The sequence below is a fragment of the Lagopus leucura genome, unplaced genomic scaffold (genome assembly GCF_019238085.1).
Source record: "Lagopus leucura isolate 7727_CA_CO unplaced genomic scaffold, USGS_WTPT01 Super-Scaffold_100030, whole genome shotgun sequence".
Taxonomy (NCBI): Eukaryota; Metazoa; Chordata; class Aves; order Galliformes; family Phasianidae; genus Lagopus; species Lagopus leucura.
Window position 1 is genome coordinate 2,172,788 of NW_024962281.1, and position 23,354 is coordinate 2,196,141.

Consider the following 23,354-nt stretch of genomic DNA (forward strand, 5'->3'; position numbering starts at 1 on the left):
AGAATACAGATGGAAGCCATAATTCACCTTAACGCGAGAAAGTTCCCTTTCCGCAGTGAAGGAACTCATCAGACATTTCTTGTTGGCAACATCCGACATAAATCTGTTCGCTTTTTCCTCTATTTGATCTCAGCACCTTACGCATTTTTCATTGCCTGCTCTTAATTTTCCACGAGCAAATTCAATTAAAGAAATTAAAAAGCAGTAGTTGAGCCCTGATTACCTCATCAGCAAATGGCTCTTTTAGTGCACCAGGGATGACAAACAGCCCACTCTCCTGGTGGGACTGCAGCCCTTACAGAATTGGATCACGTGAAACCTTTCCCCTTTTATCGGTGCTATTAGGAAGCAGCACATCAAGCCACCCAGACAATTCATCGAGGTGCTTCCCCTGCACAGGCAGCACTCCAAGGGTTATTGTGAATGAAAAGATTTCCTTGTGCAGCAACTGGGCAGATCAACACGAGGGGAAAGGTGTTACAACAAAGGTGTGATGATGGAAGGACCAACACGGTAGAGAGGTGCTAGAAAGGAAGAAAACTGCTCACCATATCAGAAGATTCCAGGTTTGTAGGGGAAGCTTCACCAAGGAGGGAGCTCCAGGAAGGGATCCTTCCCCACTGGCTGTCAGCCTTTAAATGGGGTCTGAGAGGTGCAGCCAGGCTGCAGCCCTTCCAATCACAGCTGAATTGCCTTCACCTGTGCTCCCAGGTCCTTCCCCAGGTGCTCCATCAGTGGTTCAGGCCAGAACTCAGCAGTTCCCATACACAGTGATATTCCACCAACATAATTATGTAAATTGATTAGCTGGAATGCATCCACAAACTTTCTGCTCCAGTACCATCACAACACTGAGCCTATCAGCTGGGGCAGCTTCATACAGCCACCACCAGCCCCGTGGAGCCCCAAGCACTTATAATACGTGAGCATCCCACGAATGCATCTGTTCAGACAACCTCAAATGAAACTCACTGTTTGAAGAACTTCAAGGATTTCAGATGAATGTTAATTGCTTATAATTTAAAACCACTCAGAATAGTTTCCCTCAGTGTCATTGGTAAAGAAAGAGCCTTACTAACAAAATGCAGATTTAAAAGAAAATTCTCTCTTACTTGTGAGACAATGTGCAAAATAGCCAGAGCAAGCAAAGAGCAGCTCTTCATCTGAAGTGCTTGGAGGGAAGCATGGCTAGCTGCACACTGCTACAGAACACGTGTGAGCACGGCTTCACGATCTCCTATGGGTCAGATGAACAAAAAGACTTCTGTACTGAAACGAGTGGCAGGAGCACAAGGCTTGAGATGGGATTTTCTCCTCAAAGGGCACCACATGCACCAGCACGTTCAGCAAAGACAGATAAAGGGCCTTAACAAAAGAGAATGTATTACCTTCAGCAGTACAGCCAAGGTGGCCTAAATACAGGCAGATGCAACTCTCGGCACTAAAGCTGTGGGGTGAGTGCTGTCACAGAAGAGCATTGCAAAATACACCGCAGTGGCAGCAAAGCAAACTGCAAAGAAGCAGGTTTGGTGAGTGACTCCAGGTTAGAGCTGTGAGAGGCTCCCCTGGAAGGAACAAGTGCCCCAGCACACAGCAATGTCACCAGTAACAAAATTTGACTCTGGATATGCTGCTCGATCCCAAGTTGAAGCAAGCTCGCTATCATAAGGTATTGTATAAAAGCAGTGAAATAGATAACATTAAAAAAAACAAAACAAAACAAAACACAAACTTCTTATTGTCGTTTATTTTAAAAACCTTATTCAAAAATACTAAGTGATACAAGTCCAAATATGATCAAAAATACTGCAAGAAAAGATTTGGGGGGTATTTCTGCCTGTACTTTACTTCCTGGCGGCTATGAAAACAAAGCAAATCACTGCTTGTAGCACTTCATTTCTAAGGCAGCACTGTGCCCTTCGGTTCCTCAGCCAACAGCTGCAAAGCTTTCCTTTTTTCCCCAAATGGTACATCACTGTTTCAGCACCCAGCCATTAGTTATGGGTTCTGCCCCGTCGTTATTTACATATTTACCAACTTGAAAACAAAATCACCGACAGAATGTACAGAAAACTACGATTTTATATTTTACAACTCATGGAAACATAAATAATGGAAGTAGAAAAGACAAGGTTCAAACAGAACAGATCACCCTACCGTACCGCTAACTTGCCTCACACTGCTGTGTAAGTAGGAGAGTTGCTGGCTGCAGACCTGCAGTCCCACACTGCTATTTCCATCTGCCTGTTACCTGGGTCAGAATAACAACAACACACAGCATTCTTACTCTCTCAGCCCACTCCTGTTGATAACAGACCAAGCCACAGACCTTTTTTCCCCAACGGATTTAAAATTCAACAGAAAGCTTTGCTGTATTGGAAGCCTGTCAACTACCTCTCTTTCAGTTCAAGGCTTATTTCCCATTCATTAATTCCAAAAGAAAATGCAATAGTCGTTACTATCAGTGGGACAGTCACGAAGCTGCACACCTTCTCACAGATCAGGAACATTTTGCAATAAGTAACTTCTGAAATCAAATGCTTTCTATATAATTATTTTTAAATGATTTGCTGCGTGAGAAATGTAGAAATTACAAAGCTGTCATGCCAGCTATTCTGCCTAGAACAGGATCAAGCTATGCAAAGCAAGAACAGAACCAAAAAAGACAAGATGAAAGATCTGCAGCATCAGAATTTGAGCATGGGAAAAAGCAATTGTATTTTAAGTTTGCAATATAGCAAGATTCATGAGCCATATAAGTGATTAGCAAAGAGATATTGATTTGATTTAGTGATGCCAAACTCATTAATTTATTAGACCTAAAATATTTTACGCTTTTGTTTTGGATTGGTATTAAGATTGCTCCAGACAGAAATGAAGAAGCTTAACGAATGGAAACGGCACTAATTATTAAACTGCACCTCTACAGCTGATCTAAAATCTGACCAAAGTAGCAAACAGACCCGTGTGCCCTTGATCCTGCATGAGGTTTAATCTCAAAAACACCCAGCTCCAAGAGACTACCTCTCACTTCAGCACAAGTGGCATGTTTAGAATACCTGGGTATCATTACATGACTAGGCAGGCAAAGAGTGATAAGTTGAGCAAACTGAAATCACAGTGCTTTCAAAATACGTAGTCATTAGTAATTTTCAGAGAAGGCATTGCTTCGTTAACGTTTTGATCCAAACGATGATATTCTACTGTTCTGGAGCACAGCCCATCCCTCCATCTTCGGCTCTGGACCAGTAAGAAGATCTGAAAGAAAAAGAAGCCCAAATTTACGTTGTGCTATGGAGAAGCATTTTGGTTTTGACAGCCAGCTTAACAACTGTATTCACACCACAGCACTGCCCAGTTATCCTGGCAACGATATTACTGCTGCCATAAAACACAGCACCAGAGTCAGACATTTTCACAGCATCCATGCCATCAAATGCTGACAAATTCAGTTGCAGTTTGGCAAAACACAGCACTCAGCACTCGGCCCATCATTCCTTCAGTACAGATATTTCTGTAGCATCAGTGTAGTGCATGCACTGTTTATAATCCTGTGCAATACCAAAATCACCTTCACACTACTTTGCTCATCTCCCATGGCTGGAACTCAGTCATACACACTGCCAGCGTTCAACACGAACTGATTATCAATGCTATCATTTCATTTTCCCATCTAAAATGCTTGATTCAAATTCATTTTCACTATAGAGATAAAAATGACAGTAATGGTCTGCACATTGGTGGCACAACTAAGATAAGTGACCAAAGATTTCATTTTCCAAAAAGCTAAGCTCCTCCTCTGAAACAGCTCAGAAAGCAATACGACTTGGTTTCAAAAGTCAATTCTCTCAACCTTTCAAAGCACACTTACTTTCCTCTTATTGTGATAGGTGACATAAACAACAGCTACTAAGAAGGCAACTATAACCAGGTGAAAAAAGAAATGGCTGTCCTCTTCTTCTTCCAACCCAGAGACAGACACGTATTTGATCTTTTCATCCAGCGACTTGATCTCCTCGTTGTAATTGCTGATGGTGTCAGAGTCATCATCTTCTGGCATTTCGAGGAGGTCTGGGTTGTACCTGGAATTTGATGTCATTTCAAAAGTATCATAGTCATCCCCATCTGAATCCAGAATTTCTTTTTCTGCGGGCGGTGAACTATTCAGTGCATCTTTCAAATCTGTCAGAAGGTCTTCCTCCTCAATTTTAGTATCCTCAGAAGCGTCAACATCCACCTGAGATACAGGACTAACAGTCACCACACGAGAAACGTACGGCACAGAATCCTCTTTTGCTGTGGATGGTTTTCCTACGGTGACAGAACTGATTTTAGCTGTTGTGGGGCTCGCCTCCTTTTTTGTTGGGGTTACACTCTGCCAGTTGTCTGTCAAATTTTGGGAGCTGCTCAGGGTCTCATTCTCATTTCCAGAAGAAATATTTTGAACCAGTTCTGTTCTCACAGCATCTGAGAAAGGGATGAGAAACAGTCAACATTAAGGACGAGGCACTAACTTCAAGTATAATCAGAAATTACTGCAGGCACAGAGATGAAACCTTACAAAGACAGGCAGGATAGATTTCATGCCACAAACCTTTTCAAATTCATCCACAGAAATACAGAATCCTGCACTTCGGCAACTTCAAAAGAGAAGCCTTAAGTGAGACAAGAGCAATAACCTGAGTTATATAATAACTCCTATTGGACACGTGTGCCAAATTCACATGCTCATTTCCCAGACTCGGAAGGTCAGAGACGTGTCTTTGCTCCCCTTGTAGATTTGTACAGACCTGATCACTTGGTCACCATCTTCCCTACAACCACAGCTGTTCATCACCAGGGAGATCTGAATCAGGAATTAACACTCTGTAAACCCGACCTGTTTGCTCTTTTCTATTTATTTCCTTTTAGAATTAAAAAAAAGGGCTACTTATAAACTCCCAGATCCAAATCAAGGAGGCACCTTAAAGGTGAAGAAATATTTTAGAATCTCAGCAGGCCTCTCAATTGGAGAACCATACTCGCCTTGTATTTTTGGCACGTCGAACCTTATTTACAAGAACAAGGAACAAGACTTCCATTAAGTGCTCCCTGCCTCACCGGAAAGTTACAGGTTCTAGAAATGAAGCACTGAGCCAACTGCTTGTGTCAAGGTACTCACAAGTAAAATATTATTCAGGGGATGCTGAATCATGTCATTCATGTACACATATAGATACAGAGGATCAGTTACAACACTTCTTGTTCGTATGGCACCTTTTCCATACCCTTTAATCACGGAACAGAGAAGACTCACTCATCCCACGTGAACCAGATATGATGGTTGCTCAAGGCTTAAGCTCCAAATCAGCTCTTTAAACACTTGTCATTGCTGAAGAAATTATTAGTCCAAACCAGAACATTACCCAGAACATCACCATTAACTGTTCAGTTCTTGTAGAAGACAAGCTTAGGGAACTCTTCTCTCCTCCCAGGAATCAAACCAGCTAATTGCATATGTGGAGATAAATATGAGGAAAGGCAGCTGCAAGGAAAGTCTCACATTTATAGCTAGTTGGGTTTTAGCAGACAGATCAGTGTTATTAACTTACTCAATTTAAAACTTCACAGAGACAAGAAAATACACTGGATGCAAATTATTTCGTTATTACTATTTGTCTCTCATTCAGAAAGGAAAGAAGAATCTCTCTCTACAAATACTCCAACTTCTGAACTAAGTAATTCTGATGAACATCTCTCTCTCTATCTCTCCAAATTCTGCTTCTTTCATGAGATAGGGAAACGAAGAGAACAATTCACAAACATTTCTCATCTAAGTGCTCAACCAGAAGGAAGAGCAGAAGGGAAGCAGATACAGATTCTTTGTACCTTGCCCATAGGAAGGGCATGTCAACAACTGCCCAGGAACACCTCCACATCTCCGGACTGTGATGTCAGAGCCCAAATATAGTCACACTCAGTTAATTCTCTGGAAGGTCACTTGCATCAAATTAAAATATACATGCTATTAAGGACCTGATCAGCAAGGCAAGGAACACTGCTTTATTTTCTCCACCTTATTCTGATCACAAACGAGCAAGAAGGAATAACTTCCTCTTATTCCCGAAAAATTTTGACTCTTTAACAGGAGTGGCAAGCTTAGCACCAGCACTAATTGATGATATCCACTCAAAACTATTTGGCACTATAATGGGTGGCTGCACTGTTTGCAGTTACACAACACTGTCCAATGACATTAGACATGGTGCCTGGCCCCAGAGATGCCTTATCTTCAGAAACAGATATTAATGCTTAATTGTGGTGACAGACAAACAAGCAAACACTGCTTGTAAAAATATCTGACAGGGTTACAACTCACTTCCAGGGAAATTTACTTCTTAGAAAGCAAGGCGGCTTCTGGAACTAAAAACTGTTTGTTTCCTACAGTTTTCTGTTCCACACCCTGAGCCACCTCCTCCATTATTCCCCCACCCATGAGCCAGGCAGAGCAGCTGTGGGGACACTGCAGCACTGGGGCAGGAAAAGAACCAAAGGTGCAGAACAGCGCTGTTCTGTCTTTCACATGCTCTCTTCACCACCCGAGCAGCAGCCCACCTAAAACAAACAGCAATTCACTGCCTTTGAAACACATCTTATTGGTAAAGCTGGCCTGCAGGTTCAAGAGACCAAACTAAGAATCAACAGCAGAACAATACAAACTTTATGAATGCAGCTCCAAAGGTCACGCCTCCTATTTTATGATGTCAGCCCAAGCCATCAAAGGCAGATGGTGGTGGTGAGGCAGTAAAGGTCCGACCTTCCCACCCACCAGCATTCCCTGCTGCCTGACAAGCGTTCCTGGATCCCAACCCGGCTGTGATCACAGAGCACCCAGCTGGCACCGCAGCCTCCTCCACTGCTGCAGTTGTGGCAGGTGCAGCTCCTCGTTCATCACTGGCAAAAACGCACAGCTAACGGTGGTGGCTGCGGGGAAGAACTGCTGCTTTTGGGATATCTGCGGTGGTTTCCGCGGAAATAAACGGGAGGCAGAACTTTCGGAGCGAGCTGCGTATGAAGAACAGCCGGGAGAGGAGCAGAAGCGGGGTTAACGGCACAGCACAGAAAGCGGGCGGCACACGGGAAGACAACAGTCAGGAAAGCAGTAACGGCGGGAGCACGGAGCGGACGCCGCCGCCGGCGGGTCGGGTGGAACCAGGCCGATTCTTAGGTCGAAATGTGCTGAATGTGAATGTGATGAAGAAGAAAAACAACGAACCACGGCCGGGCGTCCGCCCTCAGCACCGCCTCGCCCCCACACAGCCGGCGCCACCGCCGGGGCCCGCCCACCCCCTGCCGAGCTCACCGGAGGCCTGCAGGCCGCGCTCCGCCACGGCCCAGCCGCACAGAAAGACGAGGCAGAGCGCGCGGCCCGCCAAGGAGCGCGCGTCGCCGGCGGCCGCCATCTTGCCGGGCACTCCCACGGACGTGGCGACAGCACCGCCCCCACGCAGGGAGGGCGGCGCGCATGCGCAGGAATGAAGGCCTGCGCGCCGGACGTAAAACCGCCGCGCGTGCGCCTGGGCGGAAAGCGACGCGCATGCGCTGTGGGGAGCGCGGTCCCGCGGCGGTCGGGCTGTCGCAGCGGGGCGTGGCGGAGCGCGGCGCTGACGGGAGGAGGGCTGGCCCTGAGCTCAGCTGGAGGATGGAGGCCGGGCGCAGCCTCTGCGGGGCCCGCGCTCCCGCCAGAAACGCCGGACGGATTTATGGACTTTAACAGGAGAGAAATAACTGCCCGCCCTTATCCCCAGTGACAACCATGGCAGCTGGGGGTTGACGCCCCAACCCTGATGAGCATTTCAAGAGGCATTTTAACAGCGCCCTCAGTAACTCCTGGTTATCCCTGAAGCATCTGCCTGTTGCTTCACCCATCTGTTCACAGGCGATAGAACCGTATTATCATGTCTGAATGGTCGGAGCCATTCCACACAGGCACCAGTCAGCTTTCATGCAAGGCAGCCAAGACTGGGCAGAAAGTCCGAGAAGGTGAAAAGAGCCCTTATTTCTCTTAATGCATTAGAAAAAATGACAACTCTGAAGACCAAACAGCTGGGGCTCATTCCTCTTCTCATACTCTGTATTTTTTGGTGATTCTTCTGATTTTTAATTCATGTATTTTCTGAGTTCTTTAACGTGTGCCACCAAAAAAAGCACTGAACTGCTGACAATTTCCCCGCAGATCCAAAGAAGCAGTACAAAATCATCGCCACAGTTCATACACAAAGTAAAAGGTGATATTTCAACATTTTATTCAAGTTGGGTTTGGTTTTTCTGTATCCAGTTTTAGTAGTGTCAGGTACAGCACTTTGGGGTCTATTTCCACACAAAATGGAAGACTCTAAAAATGTACCCATTTAGTTGCTAAAAAAAAGTGGTAATAAAACAAAAGTCCATTTTGAATTTAGTGATGCAACTATGTGATTGCAGTTACAAACACTCTTCCCTGACTATGGCCCTGTCTTACAAGCTTTCCATTCAGTGCAAGGGAAAGGAACCACAGCACAGGACAGGTAGTATTGGCTGAGTCACATCAAACCTTCTTGGCAGCAGTTACACAAAGTAGACAACCTAAAGTGTTCTCGAGACAGCTGTAGGTGTAGAAGAACCAAATGAGACAAACCAGTTGTGAAACATCCATCAGAACAAAAAAAATAATCCCTTTTTTTCAGGCAAGTTTGCACATTCCACAGTGAATTGAGGCCTTAAGTGCCAGAACGTTTTGCATAAGGAAGTAACAGTACAGCAGTGGTCTGCAATTCTCGACATAACAGTTCTTGTATCACACTAACATATTCCTTGTGCAGTCAGTATGTTTGTAAAGGTAATATCACCTTCCTGTTTGCTATCACATGGCAGCTGACAGATAAGATGGGCAATAACATCCCAAACCAGAAAAAAATAAAAGCCTGGAATTCAGACTTCTTAGAATGCTTTTTGTCTCCATTTCTGAAACATCAATTTAAAGCTTAGCTGTCTTTAACCAGGACTAGCAGGACTGATAAGCATTACTTGCATCCCAGACATACAACATTGAAAGGTACACTATATTCTGAAGGTAGCTATGCTGTATTTTCAAATCAACGATTGTAAAATCTCTTCTTATGCTTCAAATTCCAAACCTAGTCCAAGTTTGTGACCACCTGCATTGACATTCTTGCCATCCAACAAAGCTGACAATGTCAGCTTGATACCTGCAAATAGAAGCGAGAGGAAAGACAAGTTAAAACTTGGAATGAGCTTTACATTCAGTAACTGCAGGATCTGTGTTGCTGTAATTTGCCGAGTGGCTGCATTCGTGTGATTTGGCAGCTAGCCACGTAACGTCTGGACTTCTTCAAACAGTCTGCAAATATTAAATCTTTCTGAATTCTCAAACTTAGGATAAAACAAACCACAGTGACAGTTGACTTTTTATCCTTCCAAACAACTGAAGCTCTCAGTGGGTTCACTGCTGGCGGCCTTCAGATGAATCTAATTTTAGACTCAGGTGTAATGGAAAACTGGCACCTTGACACTTATTCACCTTTCTACACCTCTTTAAAACACTGGGATGAAAAGCCCTGAGTCACGTCTGATGTAGCAATCAACCTGCTTGGTATCCTGGCAGCAGATTTTTTAGACTACATGAAAACCACTTGGGCAGCTGTAAGACTGCCTTCTTCCTGGACCAGCAGCCCATGGGAACGTCACATTTTCAAGCAAAGAAACTCAGTGACAGGACTTGGTGTCTACAAAAGAGTATCTGATGGTCAGTGGGTGTTGGTCAAGCAATTCTGGTTCCAACAGGCATCCCAAACTAACAGAGCAGTCTGTGGAGAAGTTCACCACTGGGTTGCCATACAGAACAGCAGTGTTACAAAACCAACCACATACTGTTGCACAAAGCCTCTCTGATATTTCAAGACTGAAATGCTATTTACTGATCTCTGAATTCCTTCTGCATAGACTTACCTGGCTTTAAAGTCTGAGTGTATCCCAGTCCGATCAGACTGGAGTTGTTCACTTTAGCCTTAATGGAGAAAAAGACCACATGTCAAGAATTTGTTGTCTTTCTTCAAAACCCCTCCCACAAATTAAGTAATGCCTTTTAAATGCATCAACAATTTCACACTTCAAATCACACACACACAAAATAATCTGGAGATAACTTTTGCTGTAACTTAAATCCAAAATCAATGCATCTGTAGTCACCATAAACTGTGCTTTTGTTGACCACATTTGTAATTTTTTCAAAAATGTGGACTGAAAATTTCTCAAAACAGTGCCCAATAAATATGATAAAACATTCTGTATCAGTTTCAAGGGAAATCCAATAATTGTGCTCTCATGTGGCCAAAAGGGAGACAAGTGGAGGCGTGTGCCAATCGAATTGGCAATAGAGTTGGCACATGCCATGGAATTGCCCCAAAACTACTTTACTCATTGATGTAAACTTGCTTCACATTTCTACTACAAGAAGCTACTTTCAAATGCTTATAAATGTATGGCACTCACAGAGAAAGAGGCATCTGGGTCAATCTGATACTTGGCTGCTATGCCAAAATGAGTGTTGCTGTTACCAGCTGTCCAAGCAAGATTTACAGCAGTTTCCAGTTTATCATTCACCTTCTGGTAAATGGAGCCTCCAAATTCTGTTCCATCATTCCTGGAAGGAACACAGCAGCCAAGGTTTAAACTGTATCCCAAAGCAATCTTTCCCCCCCCCTCCCCCAGTTAGATCTCTATTTGTAGAACATTCACTCATTTAATCTCTCGGTAACAACAAAGATTTTGGCCAGATTGGTTATGAAGTCATTTTTAAATGCATAAATTCATTGAAGGTTACCATATTTCAACAAGCAATGTATGAAAAAAAAAAAAAAAAAAACAACCACGAGAAACTATCAAAAATAAATTAATGATAACGATGACAGCCTCCCATTTTCCCTGCTCTGTAGACAGGAATCTTTGTAGAAAAAACATTTATTATTCTCTATGAAATAACTGCATTCCCAAACATGCACCTTCCTGGTGCCCAGAAGAGGCTGCACCTCCATCACAGTGTGCTTTTACCTGACACAGATGAACTGCATCACAAGTGAAGGTGCCAATTTAATTTCCGAGTCCGTCAGCTTTTACAAATGAATACCACCTGTAATGGCCTTTGTGGTATGTCTGCATTATAGAAGTCTCTGGACTTGAAACTGAAATGAAACTCGTTTGGGTTTGCAGAGAGCTGCAGCCATCCACAGCATCCACAGCCCACAGTCTGGCTACTGAGCAGCAGAACTTCCAGTTACTGCTTACGCCAGGGACACAGAGGGAATAAAATGGGGAAAATGGAGTGCAAAACCTTACAGCACCCAGATGACAAAAACAATAATTTGTGTAAGCACTGCAGTCCCTCTAAACAAGCGAGCATCTGAACGTCCATTGTAACTCATTTTCTTAACAGAGGACACAGCACAGCTTTACACCACAAGATCTTTGCAGATAAATACCTATTATTATTTCTAAATTACGAAATAAATGGGCTTCCATTATTGGACAACAGCAAACCGTCAGCGATTTTACAAAGCAGCCTTAGAATCTTTCCACTTGTACCTGTTTGGCACAGTGCACATGAGGTCATAACAGTGATCGCCTAGTTCATGGTCGAAGCAATAGCAGCAGCTTTTTAAACTGTCAGAGCAATTCTTCCAGAAAAAGGCTACAATACTTCAGATAAGACTGAAGCTCACATATAACTGCGTGGGCTTGGCTCTCAAGAAAAGGAGGAATTAAAAAGGACTGAGGAGAGCTGGTTACACAGGCAGATTTTGTGCAAGGTTCCCATACAGCTCTGTCTTGACCTGCAACATTAGGGGGGGCGGTCTGAGCTAAGCTCCAATAGTGAGGAAAATCATATTTAAAACTAGAAATTATCCAGCCCTGCCTCCCTTTAGTTATCATGAATTATTACATTATTTTAAAGTTAAAAAAAAAAAAAAAAATCAAAGCTCTTTTTAATTCTAGTAATCGTAATAACACTTTTCACACATAGATCAAACACATTACCCCTCTATGGAAATGCAGATATTAAGGCACCATGAAGGAAAGCAACTTGCTCAGGCCCCTGGCTGCTCTGTGAAGCAGGCAGAGCAGAAGGCGATGCCTCAAGCCCCACCTTCTCCATTCATCTCCCATGCCACAGCATCCTTTTGATGCCCTGAGCTGTCTAGATATAAGGACCCAGCACACCAGTCATGCAAATTCCAAATAGGACAGTTTCCTGGATTTTACATGCTTCAAAGCTGAAACATGCCATCAGCACCCAGCTAAGCCATTAACATCAATAATTAAGCTTTCTGTTCATGTCACATTTGCGTTTAGTATGAATGCTAAACAAGGAAATGAGGCATCGTCTGAAGATCATTCATCATCCACTCGTAGTAACAATGACCTGATAACAGACCCTTGGGGATCCAAGGAACAGCAGCAGGGGCTCAGCTCCCACTGTAACGCTCTGATGTCATTTTCTGCTGTTGCTTTAATCAGGAGTAATAGCAATTACTGCATTTTATAGCAAAAGCCAATAATACAGTGTTTTGAACTACAGTGTAACAAAGTCGGAAGCCATGCTTGAAGGAATAGTTCATAACTGCTGAGTGGAGGGAACCCCTTGTATTGGTGTGATGAAAGTTTCTGCCCACATTTTAGTGCTTTGGCAGTCCTTCAAACACGCTGCCTGGGCTGTGAAGGTTCAATTGTTCTGTAAAGCAGCTTCCTAAAACAGATCTCTGCAAAACAGCGTGAGACAGAACAGAAAGCCTTTGAAGCAGCAGCTCCAGGAAAGCAGAATGGTTGTTCAGCCCTGAAATGGGAACAGCCTGCAACAGCTCTGCTACATGCAAAATATGCAGTTACCCAAGGGAGTGGTAAAGGGGGTGGAGTAGGGAATGCCTAATCTTAAAAATAATAATAATAAATAATAATAATTTTTAAAAAGCCTGTCTTATTAAAGACATTAATTGCTTTTTTTTTTTTTTTTAAGAGAAACAGAAGGCACAAAAACTACATTTGAGGAATTTAATCCTGGTTTCTCTCTGCACAAACGTTCAGAAAACACAAATGCCTGTGTATAGATGTATAGATTACCAGGAGTTGCAATACTAAAGCAAACTTTTCAATCCTATCCCTTCCAATCTTGAAATGAAGCCAGTCCATATCTCTTCCACCGGATCCCCCTTTTCTGTTACTGTCATCCTCTTATCCTGTCGTAAATTCCTTCTTCTACAGATCAAACCACTATAGTTATTCAATTTTTATGTGTGCAAAAGGGAAGCACTGCTTTTACTTCAACATTCCTGAACAATATTTCTGAAACCCACTTGTTTTATGATTTCACTAAGAGATTTCAGAAGTCACTGTGTGTCTTTGTGTGTCAGAAGGATGGACTATAGATGCACCCACATACACGTGGAAAGCAAATGCAACTGTAAAACTCAGCTTGCCATCCCAAATGAAGAAGCAATGTCAGAGCCACCTCTCCCTCTTTTCCAGTTTTGAAATTCTGCCCCATCACTGTTCTGGAAGCATCAAAATCCTCTTAAATTCTTTTGAATGCCCATCCTCCAATACTTACACATTAGTGTGAAGCTGAAACTCATCGGTCTTGTAGCCAACAGCAAAATTGCTCTGGGTCACTCTAGACTTTGCTGTCTCAAAAGTCATTTGGTAACCTGCCAACCAGCCCTCGTAGCCAAGCACCAGGGCTCCACGTATCGAAGGACCGGCGATATCAAAATCCATGTCGCAGCCCATGTTGATGTGTTCCCTTTTGTATCCTGTCTTAATTTTAGCACTCTTTTTCCTAAAGCAAAAGGAAAGAATCTCACATCCTTGAAAAGGCACTCCCAGGTGGCAACTCAATCAAATCAGTTACTTTAACTCCATGTAACAGATTGTGAGGATAAAGTATACGTACCTGGAGAGTCAGGATACATCACCGCCCTAGGTTTCACGTTTGAAAAAAATGCATTCATCCACACATCAGTAGATGCAATCACAGGCACTGCGGTGCTTTTCTACGCCCTTCTGAGCTGCATTCTGCTGAGCAGCAGCACAAGTCGCCAGACTCGAGGTGACAAAAGCAAATCCTCACCACAAACTGATTTCTCAGTAGTTTAGGAGTGACAAGGGAATAACAGAAACTAACAGTTCACAGGTTTGCCACAGACAAAAGCAGTTCACCTTTTGTCCCAGACAAACAGCTTTTAGGCAATCCTGGTTACTGCATAATTTCACTTATTCTGACAGACAACAACAAACCACTTTTTTGCCTCCAGCTTCCCAGGGGAAGGTCTCAGCTGCTAAGGAAGCAGGCTGCTTCAGTGGCTCTGACAGCCCCCTTTCCTCCTTATGATGCATTAGAGCACTTTGTGCTTACAGCCATAAGAAAGCAAATTGCAGAAAGAAACTTTCCCAAGTCACTTCCTTCTTTTAGACTACTGGCCAGGACAGTGCTTGCTCGTGTGTCCTTATGACTGCTGACATCAATGGAGCAGATCCTCACACTGCAGGAGTAACATTCAGCTGCTCTTCTTTAAGGTTGTTTTGTTTGTTTTTCTTTTCTCATGTCTCTTTTTTCTTTGACCAAATCATTTACTGAAATCCTTTCAGAAAAGTAAGGCTGATATGAAATTTCTAATCAACTGCCCACTTCAGCTAGCAGAGTCACCAAGATCTGCAAAACGTGCTGCATCAGACCTGTATAGAGATTGCTCTCTATTATTGCAATTATTACTATTATTTCTGACTCAGGAATTTAGGAAGAGCAGGAGTCCCAGAAACGCTAGCATTAGCTTGCCTGCAATTACTGCAGAAGCTAAGGAATAATTATCAACAAAAACTGGAGACTATTCTGGTTGACAAATGCAAAAACATCCAGTTAATTCAGAATAAAGAATGGGCAGCAAGCAGTTGGCAGTGAGGAACACGACATTTCAGTCAGGATGAAGCCACCATTGGGACTACAGCCACTGCAGCTCTGAGCAGCTCAGAACAGACCATTGTGGCTCAACTGGCAGCACTGATTGCAAAAAGATAATCAAGAGGGGAAAGAAAAAATAAACCAACATACAGCCCTACAGCTGCTGCTTAATCCCTCTGGCCCACATAACTGTGGCATCCAATCGCAGGGTGCAGCACCACGGCACTCTGCAGCCAGCAGGAACTCAGATGACAAATTCAGCTTGGGAAAAGAGCCCAATTACTGTGTCGACCTATTAGAGCCACGGCCAACTGGCTTGTGGAGCTTGTTAAGCTTTGCATTACAGCTGATTTGTCTGGCATTTTTTATTCAGGCAGGAACGAAGCACTCGTTTTCTGCCATGGCCAGAAGTAAGCAACAGGGGCAGAAACAAAACCTTCTTGATTCTGACTGTAATTTCCAAGTTACTGCATTTCAAAGTTAGGTTTAGAGAGTGACTGTTCACTAATAGTTAAATATACAAGATTTCATTGTGCATAGGCAGACTATTAAATGCCTTGATGTCTTAGGTCAACAGAAGGAGTAAAGACGACAGTACTTTGGAAGACTAAAACAACCAAAAAAAGCTTTGTGTGTGTGTGTGTGTCTCTGAAGCTTACTAACATCTTACCCAGTGTTAGGTGAGAAGGAGGAGTCAAAAGTCAGCTTCAGGCCACGTGCAAGCTGAACAGAAAAGAAATTCACTGGTTGGATTTCTAATCAGACATTGTCACAAGTGAATCTGGGAGCTGCATGCTTTAGGCCAAAAGTTACCTGGTCTTCAAGAGTGATCTCAGTTCCCAGCGTGTTGTCAGTGTTCCACTTCTCTGTGAACATCAGTCCATATTCCACCCATCTGTATTTGGTTTCCAAGCTACCACTGACTTTGCTCGTTTCTGAGTTTGCAGAACCTGAGCTTGTAAATTCCTGAAGAGGAAAAAGGAAGTTATATACATCACTCTGTTTTTTGTACTCACGGGATCACTGATCCTTGTAGAGTTATTAGTCATGGTAATTTGGGACAATAAGACCTGCATCTTTCTCAAAGATTTAAGAACATGTTTGCAAGTCATTAACATCAACATGCCCACAGAAACGTCAGGGAAAAGCAGCACTGCCTGCTGAAGGACGTGGGGCAGAGAGGAGAAGATTCTTACCACCGGTGTAACGCAGCATTGGCAGCTGGTCTGAGAGCTCAGTGTGTGAGCTGTACCTGTGAATGGGCACAGAGGGCTGCAAGAGCTTCACAGAGATGCTCTTAAGATCAGCTCCAACACATGGTTACGTGTCCATTGTATGCGTTCAGTGTGTGCTAAGAACAGCACACAGCACATCCCTGCAGCACCTGCTCCAGGTCCTGCATAAAGGCAGGGTAACTTGCAGGGCTATAATATCTGAAAGCTGATATGGGGAGAGCAAGGGAGGCATTTCTATTTTTAAAAAGGGCAAACATAGGAACACTGCCACGTTTGGGATTTCAGTCCCTGCCCACACTTACCAGTCCATTCTCAGATTTTGTTTTCAAATCAAGTTTTATTAACCCAAAACCTAGAAGATGAACAAAAACATGAATTATGTGCAAGTTAATTTGAAAAGCATGTCTGACTGACTCCTCAAAGCTCCTCTCTAAATCTGCTGTGAACTATTAAAATAAAACAAAATCCAAAACATGGCTACAGCTGCTGAATCCCAGGTTGTAAAGCAGCAGCTTACACAGCTCACGCTGCCTTCAGGCAGCAGCCCTGCTGCCCTGCATAGCACCAGGAGCAGCCTAGGTAAGAATGCCTTCATTCATACTGAGCAGCAGCTTTTTCACTAGGAAATTACTGACATCAATAGTCCTATTCATGATGGATGGAAACAGTCAAAATGCAACACCCCGTTTGCTCTCAAAGCAGACAACAGACCCACGGGGAACATGAAGACTTTTGTGCAAGCAAGAATAAGTCACCTGCCTTTGCAGGCAGCCATGGCAATGTGAAGCTAGGACATAGGAAACTCTGGATTCTAACGGAAATTAGTGGAATATTTATCAGAGAAAAATAACAAAATCGTAACAGCTTCAAGAATCAGAGAATCACTTATTGTTGGCTTTATTTACCATATCCTTTGGTGAACACATCTCTGGCAGACTTGCCCAGATCAGCATAAGCAGGTGGAACAGCCATTTTCTGGGGGGGGGGAAGAAAAAACGGGATGGTTACAGTGCTCAGAAAGCTGTTTATTTAATTTGCTTAAGCAAAAAGCAACTAAAGCCTAATTGCTAAGTTTCAGACAGTTTTCTATCCACAACCTATCAATTAGATATAGGCAGAAGGAAACAGCTACAGCAAATACTGCAATTTGAGTTTGTCCTTTTGCTAAGTGATAAACATGCATTTAGCACTGAGATTGTAGAACAAATACATAAAAAAAACCAACAAAACACATGTAAGTTGTCTGTGCCTTTCCAAAGGGCTAACAGTTGTGCCCTTATCAGTAGAACCACAGGAATGAGTGACTTTTTAAACAACTTCTAGGAAACCCTTCTGTTACTTGCAACTATCGATGCGTTCTGATGCAAAGAATTAGAACGCCAAGGTCATCCTCCCAGCAAATGTAATCAGAACAGACATCCAGCAGCTGTAACTCCCATCCCTCCCTAACTGACAGCAGCAAATGGCTAACACTGATGTTAGCAAAATCAACAAGTGCTCATTCTTCACCTTCCATTTTCTTTGGCTCTGGAATTGCTATTAACAGATACAATTTCTCCTTAGCCATTGACCTGGAAGTGTTTTTCTGGTGAAAACCCAAGCCTGATGAGAAGAGGAATGAAGGGACACCATGAATGATCCTGAGAGGAACAAACCAACTAAATCCATATTCTTTTGTTCTAGGGAAGCAAAATCAAGTGATGTGAAATAGTGTACGCTCCTGCCTTTTTATGCAAGACTTCATTTTACAAAAGTGAAGGAGATGAACCACGCATGCAGAGCCGGCCCTCACTGCACCACAATTCCAACACAGCCAACCTGAGCAGCAAACTCTTCCTTCCCTTCAGCCACAACAGAGCAGCCGGCTGCGAGCACCAGGGACGCAGCCTTGCCCAAAGCCTGCAGCCTCTTTAGCAGGTACCACCCCACGAGCTGCAGATAGGCATTCCTTTGGGCAGCCGCTCGGCCCAACAAGCCGTTGCCTGTTAAAGCAGGATATTGCTATTGCATAAGTGAGGAATCCCTATCCTAGAGGGAACAAACTGCATCTGGTGGCTGAATCAAAGCCAACCGTCTTCACAGAACGCACTGAAAGCGGAGCGCGTGCTGCGATGCGGCTTCAGCTGGGGACACAACCTGCATGGAACCACAGGACCATTAAGGTCGGAAAAGACTTCCAAGATGACCAAGTCCAACCCCACCTCACCCCCCCGTGCCCCCCAGTGCCACATCCCCACGGCTCTGGAACACCTCCAGCACTGGGGATTCCCCCCCGCTCCCTGTGCAGCTGTGCCCATGCATCACCACTCTTTGGAGAAGAAATTTCTCCCAGTATCCAACCCAAACCTTTCTTGAAGGCATGCATCAAGAAGGCCCATCATGTCCAGATAAAGCTCATTAGTAAGTTGCAACTCCACGTGAGTAAGCAGCCAAACAGTTACATTTAGAAAATACTACACTTATATTCTGAGCAAATTTCAATTAGTTTCAGCTGCTCATATTAGGCCTACATGTCTCCATTTCTTGCAGAATGCTGGGATTTAGTTTGCAAGCACAGCTCTCTACAGGAGAAACCATTTCAAAAGTGGATCAGATGTGGTTCTGGAAACAGAAAACCAGCCTTTCAAAATCAATCAACGAACAAAACAAGTACTAACAGACTTCTCTGAGAAGATCCTCTGCTCCTCACTGAAGTCCCCAAAGCACAGCACCATGTGCTGGAGATGGCAGCCCGGGGCAGAGCTCGGGGGCGCTCATAGGGCCCCCTATTGAGGGATGGGTCGTTAAGGCTGAGGAATGCATCCTCCCAGCCAGAGCAGCGTGGTCTCAGGAGAACCCTCTGATGGCTATTCCCATTTAGCATCATCAAAAATTCAAAATGCTAAAATCCCTCCACTTGAAAATTAGATCACACAGCTCCGCCAGCTGCATTTTGGCATCTATCAGACACGTTTTATCAGCAGCCCCTTTGAGTCACTCATAAAAATCAAAATGTTTTCTTGAAAATCGGATGCCTTGTGTGTTTGGGTTGGGTTTAGCAGAGCGTTTGTGCTTGCCAGGTGGACAGGCCAGGTCAGGCTGCAGCACGGCCACGGCTGCCATGGGACAGCAGGTGATGCTGAGATCTCCACTTAGGCAATTACTATAATTAAGGGACAATACTGGAAGCCAAATCCCTGTTGTAAGGCAAATCAGGTAAAACACACAGAACAAGGTGCTTGAAATGGCTGAGTGATGAAATATGCATGTGCTGGTTAACTTTGCTGTTGACATCAGCAAGAACAAAAATAATTATTTCTGTTTGCCTGAGCTCATCAAAGCCTCTCGTTTAACAGATGGAAAACAAAACTGATTACATCCTGTGCGAATGCAGGTTGTGAGACAAGCATGCTTAGCGGGGATTCAAACTCTTAAAGGATCAAGGCATGGCCGTGGCCAAGTGCCCTTGCTTTTCACCAGTAGGATCCCAGCACATTAACTCAGATTAGGATAGGAGAGAAATGAAATCATTGCTCTCATCCTTCTCCACTTGTGCAAATATCTCAGAGTGACCACAAACGACAGCTCCAGCACGAAGCAGACCAAAGAGATTATGCACTGTATGTTCAAGTAGTAAAATATTCCCATTTTCTTGAGTGGGTAACACTGCCATGCAAGTCGTGACTGAGGCACCCACAGCCCTAGCCAAATTTCACTGAACACAAGGCAGCCCAGCAGAACGAGTTTAAATATTTTCCAGTGTCACAGGTGGCAAAGTTTCAGTCTGCAGTGTGGTTCTGGTTCAGCCCCAACAGACAGCAAGCCATGAGGGCATCCTTTGCAAATCTGAGTCCATTTCTGTGATCGATTGCTCTCTTACTCGATGCTTCCCCAAACAGACTTATCAACAGCATGAAATTTACATGAGGGGGAAGAGCTCTCAAAAAATTTAAAATAAGAATATAAACAATGGATGGCTGAGTTTCCAAGAAGACAAGGGGAGTCCATCAGATTTGTGGCTAAGAAATTTAAAAGGCTGGATTTAACCTTACTCTAGTCACGTTTTTCCTAATAAACTTGAACCTGTGCAGCATTCCTTGATTAATAACCATAGGCCTAAATGCTTCTGCTCCCTGTGCCCATGAGCACTACAGCTCTGGCATGCAGCAGATGCATCCCTCCGACACATGGACTGGGAGGAAGGGCATCAGGCTGTGACACCAACCGTGCTGGTATCATCACATGAGGGTCTTCTGCCTCAAGACAAAAAAAAAGAAAGATCGGATGCATTTCCTATTTATCTCCTTTATGGAAAGAAAAATTGTTCCTTGGTATGAAGCTCTTAAGCACGTTTCTGGGCTCGCAGCTGTGCAGCCGTTTCCCATACGGTGCATCAGCAAGAACCCGCAGTGCTCAGTGTGTGGCACAGCACCCTGCCCTGCCAGGGGCAGCACTGACTGCTGGGGCCGGCGCTGGCTCTGCAGTTTGGTTTTTCCCACTCAGATCTCAAAGCCATTCAAGCTTTTCATTCATTACGCCCCATCCTTGGAGGTGTTCAAGAACAGGGTGGATGGGGCCCTGGGCAGCCTGGATTAGCATTAAACGTGGAGCTTGGTGGCCCTGTATGTGGCAGGGGGTTGGAGATTCGTGATCCTTGAGGTCCCTTCCAACCCTGGCCATTCTGTGATCCAAGCCGTGATAGCAGTGTGCTCTGAATCCCAACTCTGCAGAGATGTAAAAATAAACTAAGTCGCAAATGATCCGGGCAGTGCCATGGGTCACACACCACGTCAGGCATGGACACAAGTTTTTTGGGATGCTCTGCATTACGGAACAGAATACACAATAACATTTTCTGCCCCAACTTGTGCTGTGCCATCATCCATCCACAGACCATCATGGCTCCAAATTTACAGCTCTGCAGCCTGCAATTTCATTCATGCAGGTATTAGTGAAATGTGCAGCGTCCTTGTGATGATCTACAGCACCTGCAGGACCGCAGCCTTGCTTTCAAACTACATAACCATAGAGCAGATTTCGTTTTTAAGGATGGATTTATGCTATGGATCTGTAGCACAACAAACACTGGAGCAGAAGGGAAATAAACAGCTTAAAAGCAAACGTAAATACTGTGATTTAGTCTGAACTAATATTTACAGAATTAAAGAAAGAAAGAGTCTGCTCTTAATTGCACGGGTATAAATTATGAACAGCGTTGTACCAAAACCCCTAATTAAACTATCACAGATAAATATCAGTTTAACAGAGCTGTGGATGCCGCAGCTTGCTGTAGCTGCTGTTTGCATTAAAAGTGCAAGAAGGAAGAAGCACACATGCTGTGCATTGAATTAAAAAATGACAGTAACTCTCAGCTCCTTTCAGCTGCCTGCAGACCAGGAGAGGAGCAGTGCTGCTGTCACTCCCAGCAGGGCCAAGGCCCTCTGTGCACTCATAGGGGCACAGCTCAAACGTGCTCATGGACACATCCCTGGTGCCTAGCCCCTCTGCAGCAACGCCTCACATCCATCAGTAGGGGTGACTAATTAAAACAACGCCTTCCCTCCCGGCACGTTCTGACACCTTGCTCCTCCAGCACCAAAGAGCAACGCGGGTTCTCTCTTCCTACAGCACACGTAGGTGAGGAGCTCCCTGACTGCAACCCGTGGGGACAAGGGGACATCACTCCTGCTGCCAGGGCAACCCCATTGATGCCCCACATCATCACATCCAACTCACGCAGCCCCAAACAGGCTGGAATAAAGGGTGCAGACTGTGGCTATGTGTAAGCCTCCCACAGAACGTGCTGGGTGCAGGATTTATTGCAGGGTAAGGCCCTGTAAGGCCTTTCTGAAAGGAACTCCGACCAGATCACATTGATTAAATCCCCTGAGGCAGACGAATCACAGAATCATTAAAGTTGAAAAGATCATCTAAGACCATTAAATCCAACTCCACCCCAGCCCCACTGTGCCCACTGACGTGTTCCCAAGAGTCCATCCCTGCATTCTGGAGCACCTCTGGGGATGGTGAGCCCCACTCCCTGGGCAGCCCATGCTCATCCATCACCGATGGAAATTTCTCCTGATACCCAACCCGAACACTCAAGCATCCTCTGCATGAGCAGAAACCTCCAAGTGCTCCTGATCCCCATCACACCGCAATGGGCTCCATGTCAGCACTGTCATGAATATATCCCCAGAATATCCCCCAGCGTGCACAGGTCAGGAAGGATGAGTCAGCTTTGCTTCACTTTCTGTCATTTTTCTCTCCTTTTTTTTTTTTTTTTTTTTTTTTTTTTCCTAAACCAAACCCCTCAGGACGGACAGACGGACTCCATTACCCTCCAGCAAGAGCTGTCCCCAGCGAGGCTGTGACGAGGCAGAACGGACGCAGCTCCCCGCTGCAGCCGCCCAGAGCTCCCAGGGCAAACCCGACTCCCTCCCGTTCCCAGGCGGCCATTTCCCCCCACCCCGAGAACCGAATTAGAAGAGAAAGAGAAACTAACCCGGCAAAGGGACGCGGCTCGGCTGCTCGGGGCTTCTGGGGTAACACGAGGCCACCGGCCGCCTCCCCGCGACTCCCCGCAGCCGGAGCGAGGCAGGGCAGGGCAGGTGCCAGGCGCGGCTGCCTACCTTCGCTCCGACACCAGGAGCCCCGCGGCTCAAAGCTCCCCTCAGCAGCGGCTCCCGACCCGGGGGGCTCCGCCACGCCCGGCCTCAGCTGTCACGGCCCCGGAGCCGCGCCGTGATTTCGTAACAGGGTGCCGAACATTACGTAAGAAAACAGTTATTCGCCGTTGTGACGCGCCTCGGAGGGCAAAAAGGCGAACCGCCATCGGCTGCCACCCGGCACCGGCCATTCCCCCCCCCCAACCACGCAGCGCGGCGACCCGGCGACCCGGACCCCCCTCGCCCTACCTGGCCCCGCCGCGGCGGCAGCACCGCGCGCTGCGCTCCGCTCCCGGTGCCGCCTCGGGCTGCTGCGGCTCCCCCTGACCCCGTCCCCTTCCGGCCCGGCGCGTCCCCGGCCTCTGCGGTGGCGGCTGCGTGACGGCGGGCGGGGACGGCGGGGAGGGGACGGGCGGCGGGGGCGGGACGGGGCGGGCTCTGCAGCCGCACCGGGAGCCGGGAGCCCTTCCCGGGACTCGGCGGCAC

The 23,354-nt window shown here is 45.3% G+C and overlaps 2 protein-coding genes across 2 annotated transcripts; both read right to left on the reverse strand.

The window, feature by feature from the left end:
- Window positions 1–1,729: 1,729 nt before the first annotated feature.
- Window positions 1,730–7,442, reverse strand: CUNH5orf15 (chromosome unknown C5orf15 homolog). Its single transcript, XM_042881767.1, has 3 exons — window positions 7,343–7,442; window positions 3,872–4,467; window positions 1,730–3,258 (listed from the first exon to the last, which is right to left on the reverse strand). Exons 1-3 carry the CDS (start codon window positions 7,440–7,442, stop codon window positions 3,127–3,129), a joined length of 828 nt encoding a protein of 275 aa, XP_042737701.1. The 3' UTR covers window positions 1,730–3,126.
- An 819-nt stretch (window positions 7,443–8,261) lies between these two features.
- Window positions 8,262–23,198, reverse strand: VDAC1 (voltage dependent anion channel 1). The gene is made up of 9 exons (XM_042881592.1): window positions 23,118–23,198; window positions 17,127–17,196; window positions 16,524–16,573; window positions 15,800–15,952; window positions 15,657–15,709; window positions 13,640–13,867; window positions 10,531–10,681; window positions 9,988–10,045; window positions 8,262–9,227 (listed from the first exon to the last, which is right to left on the reverse strand). Exons 2-9 carry the CDS (start codon window positions 17,191–17,193, stop codon window positions 9,136–9,138), a joined length of 852 nt encoding a protein of 283 aa, XP_042737526.1. The 5' UTR covers window positions 17,194–17,196; window positions 23,118–23,198; the 3' UTR covers window positions 8,262–9,135.
- Window positions 23,199–23,354: the final 156 nt, after the last annotated feature.

Excerpts from the sequence above, each read along its gene's own strand:
- CUNH5orf15 (XM_042881767.1), bottom strand. The coding sequence starts at position 7,442 with ATGGCGGCCGCCGGCGACGCGCGCTCCTTGGCGGGCCGCGCGCTCTGC. Across the intron at positions 4,468-7,342 it reads GCGCGGCCTGCAGGCCTCCG|ATGCTGTGAGAACAGAACTG; the intron begins GTGAGCTCGGCA and ends TCCCTTTCTCAG. Across the intron at positions 3,259-3,871 it reads CCTATCACAATAAGAGGAAA|ATCTTCTTACTGGTCCAGAG; the intron begins GTAAGTGTGCTT and ends TTTTTCTTTCAG.
- VDAC1 (XM_042881592.1), bottom strand. The coding sequence starts at position 17,193 with ATGGCTGTTCCACCTGCTTATGCTGATCTGGGCAAGTCTGCCAGAGAT. Across the intron at positions 10,682-13,639 it reads TTTCAGCTTCACACTAATGT|GAATGATGGAACAGAATTTG; the intron begins GTAAGTATTGGA and ends TGTTCCTTCCAG. Across the intron at positions 9,228-9,987 it reads CACTCAGACTTTAAAGCCAG|GTATCAAGCTGACATTGTCA; the intron begins GTAAGTCTATGC and ends TTCTATTTGCAG.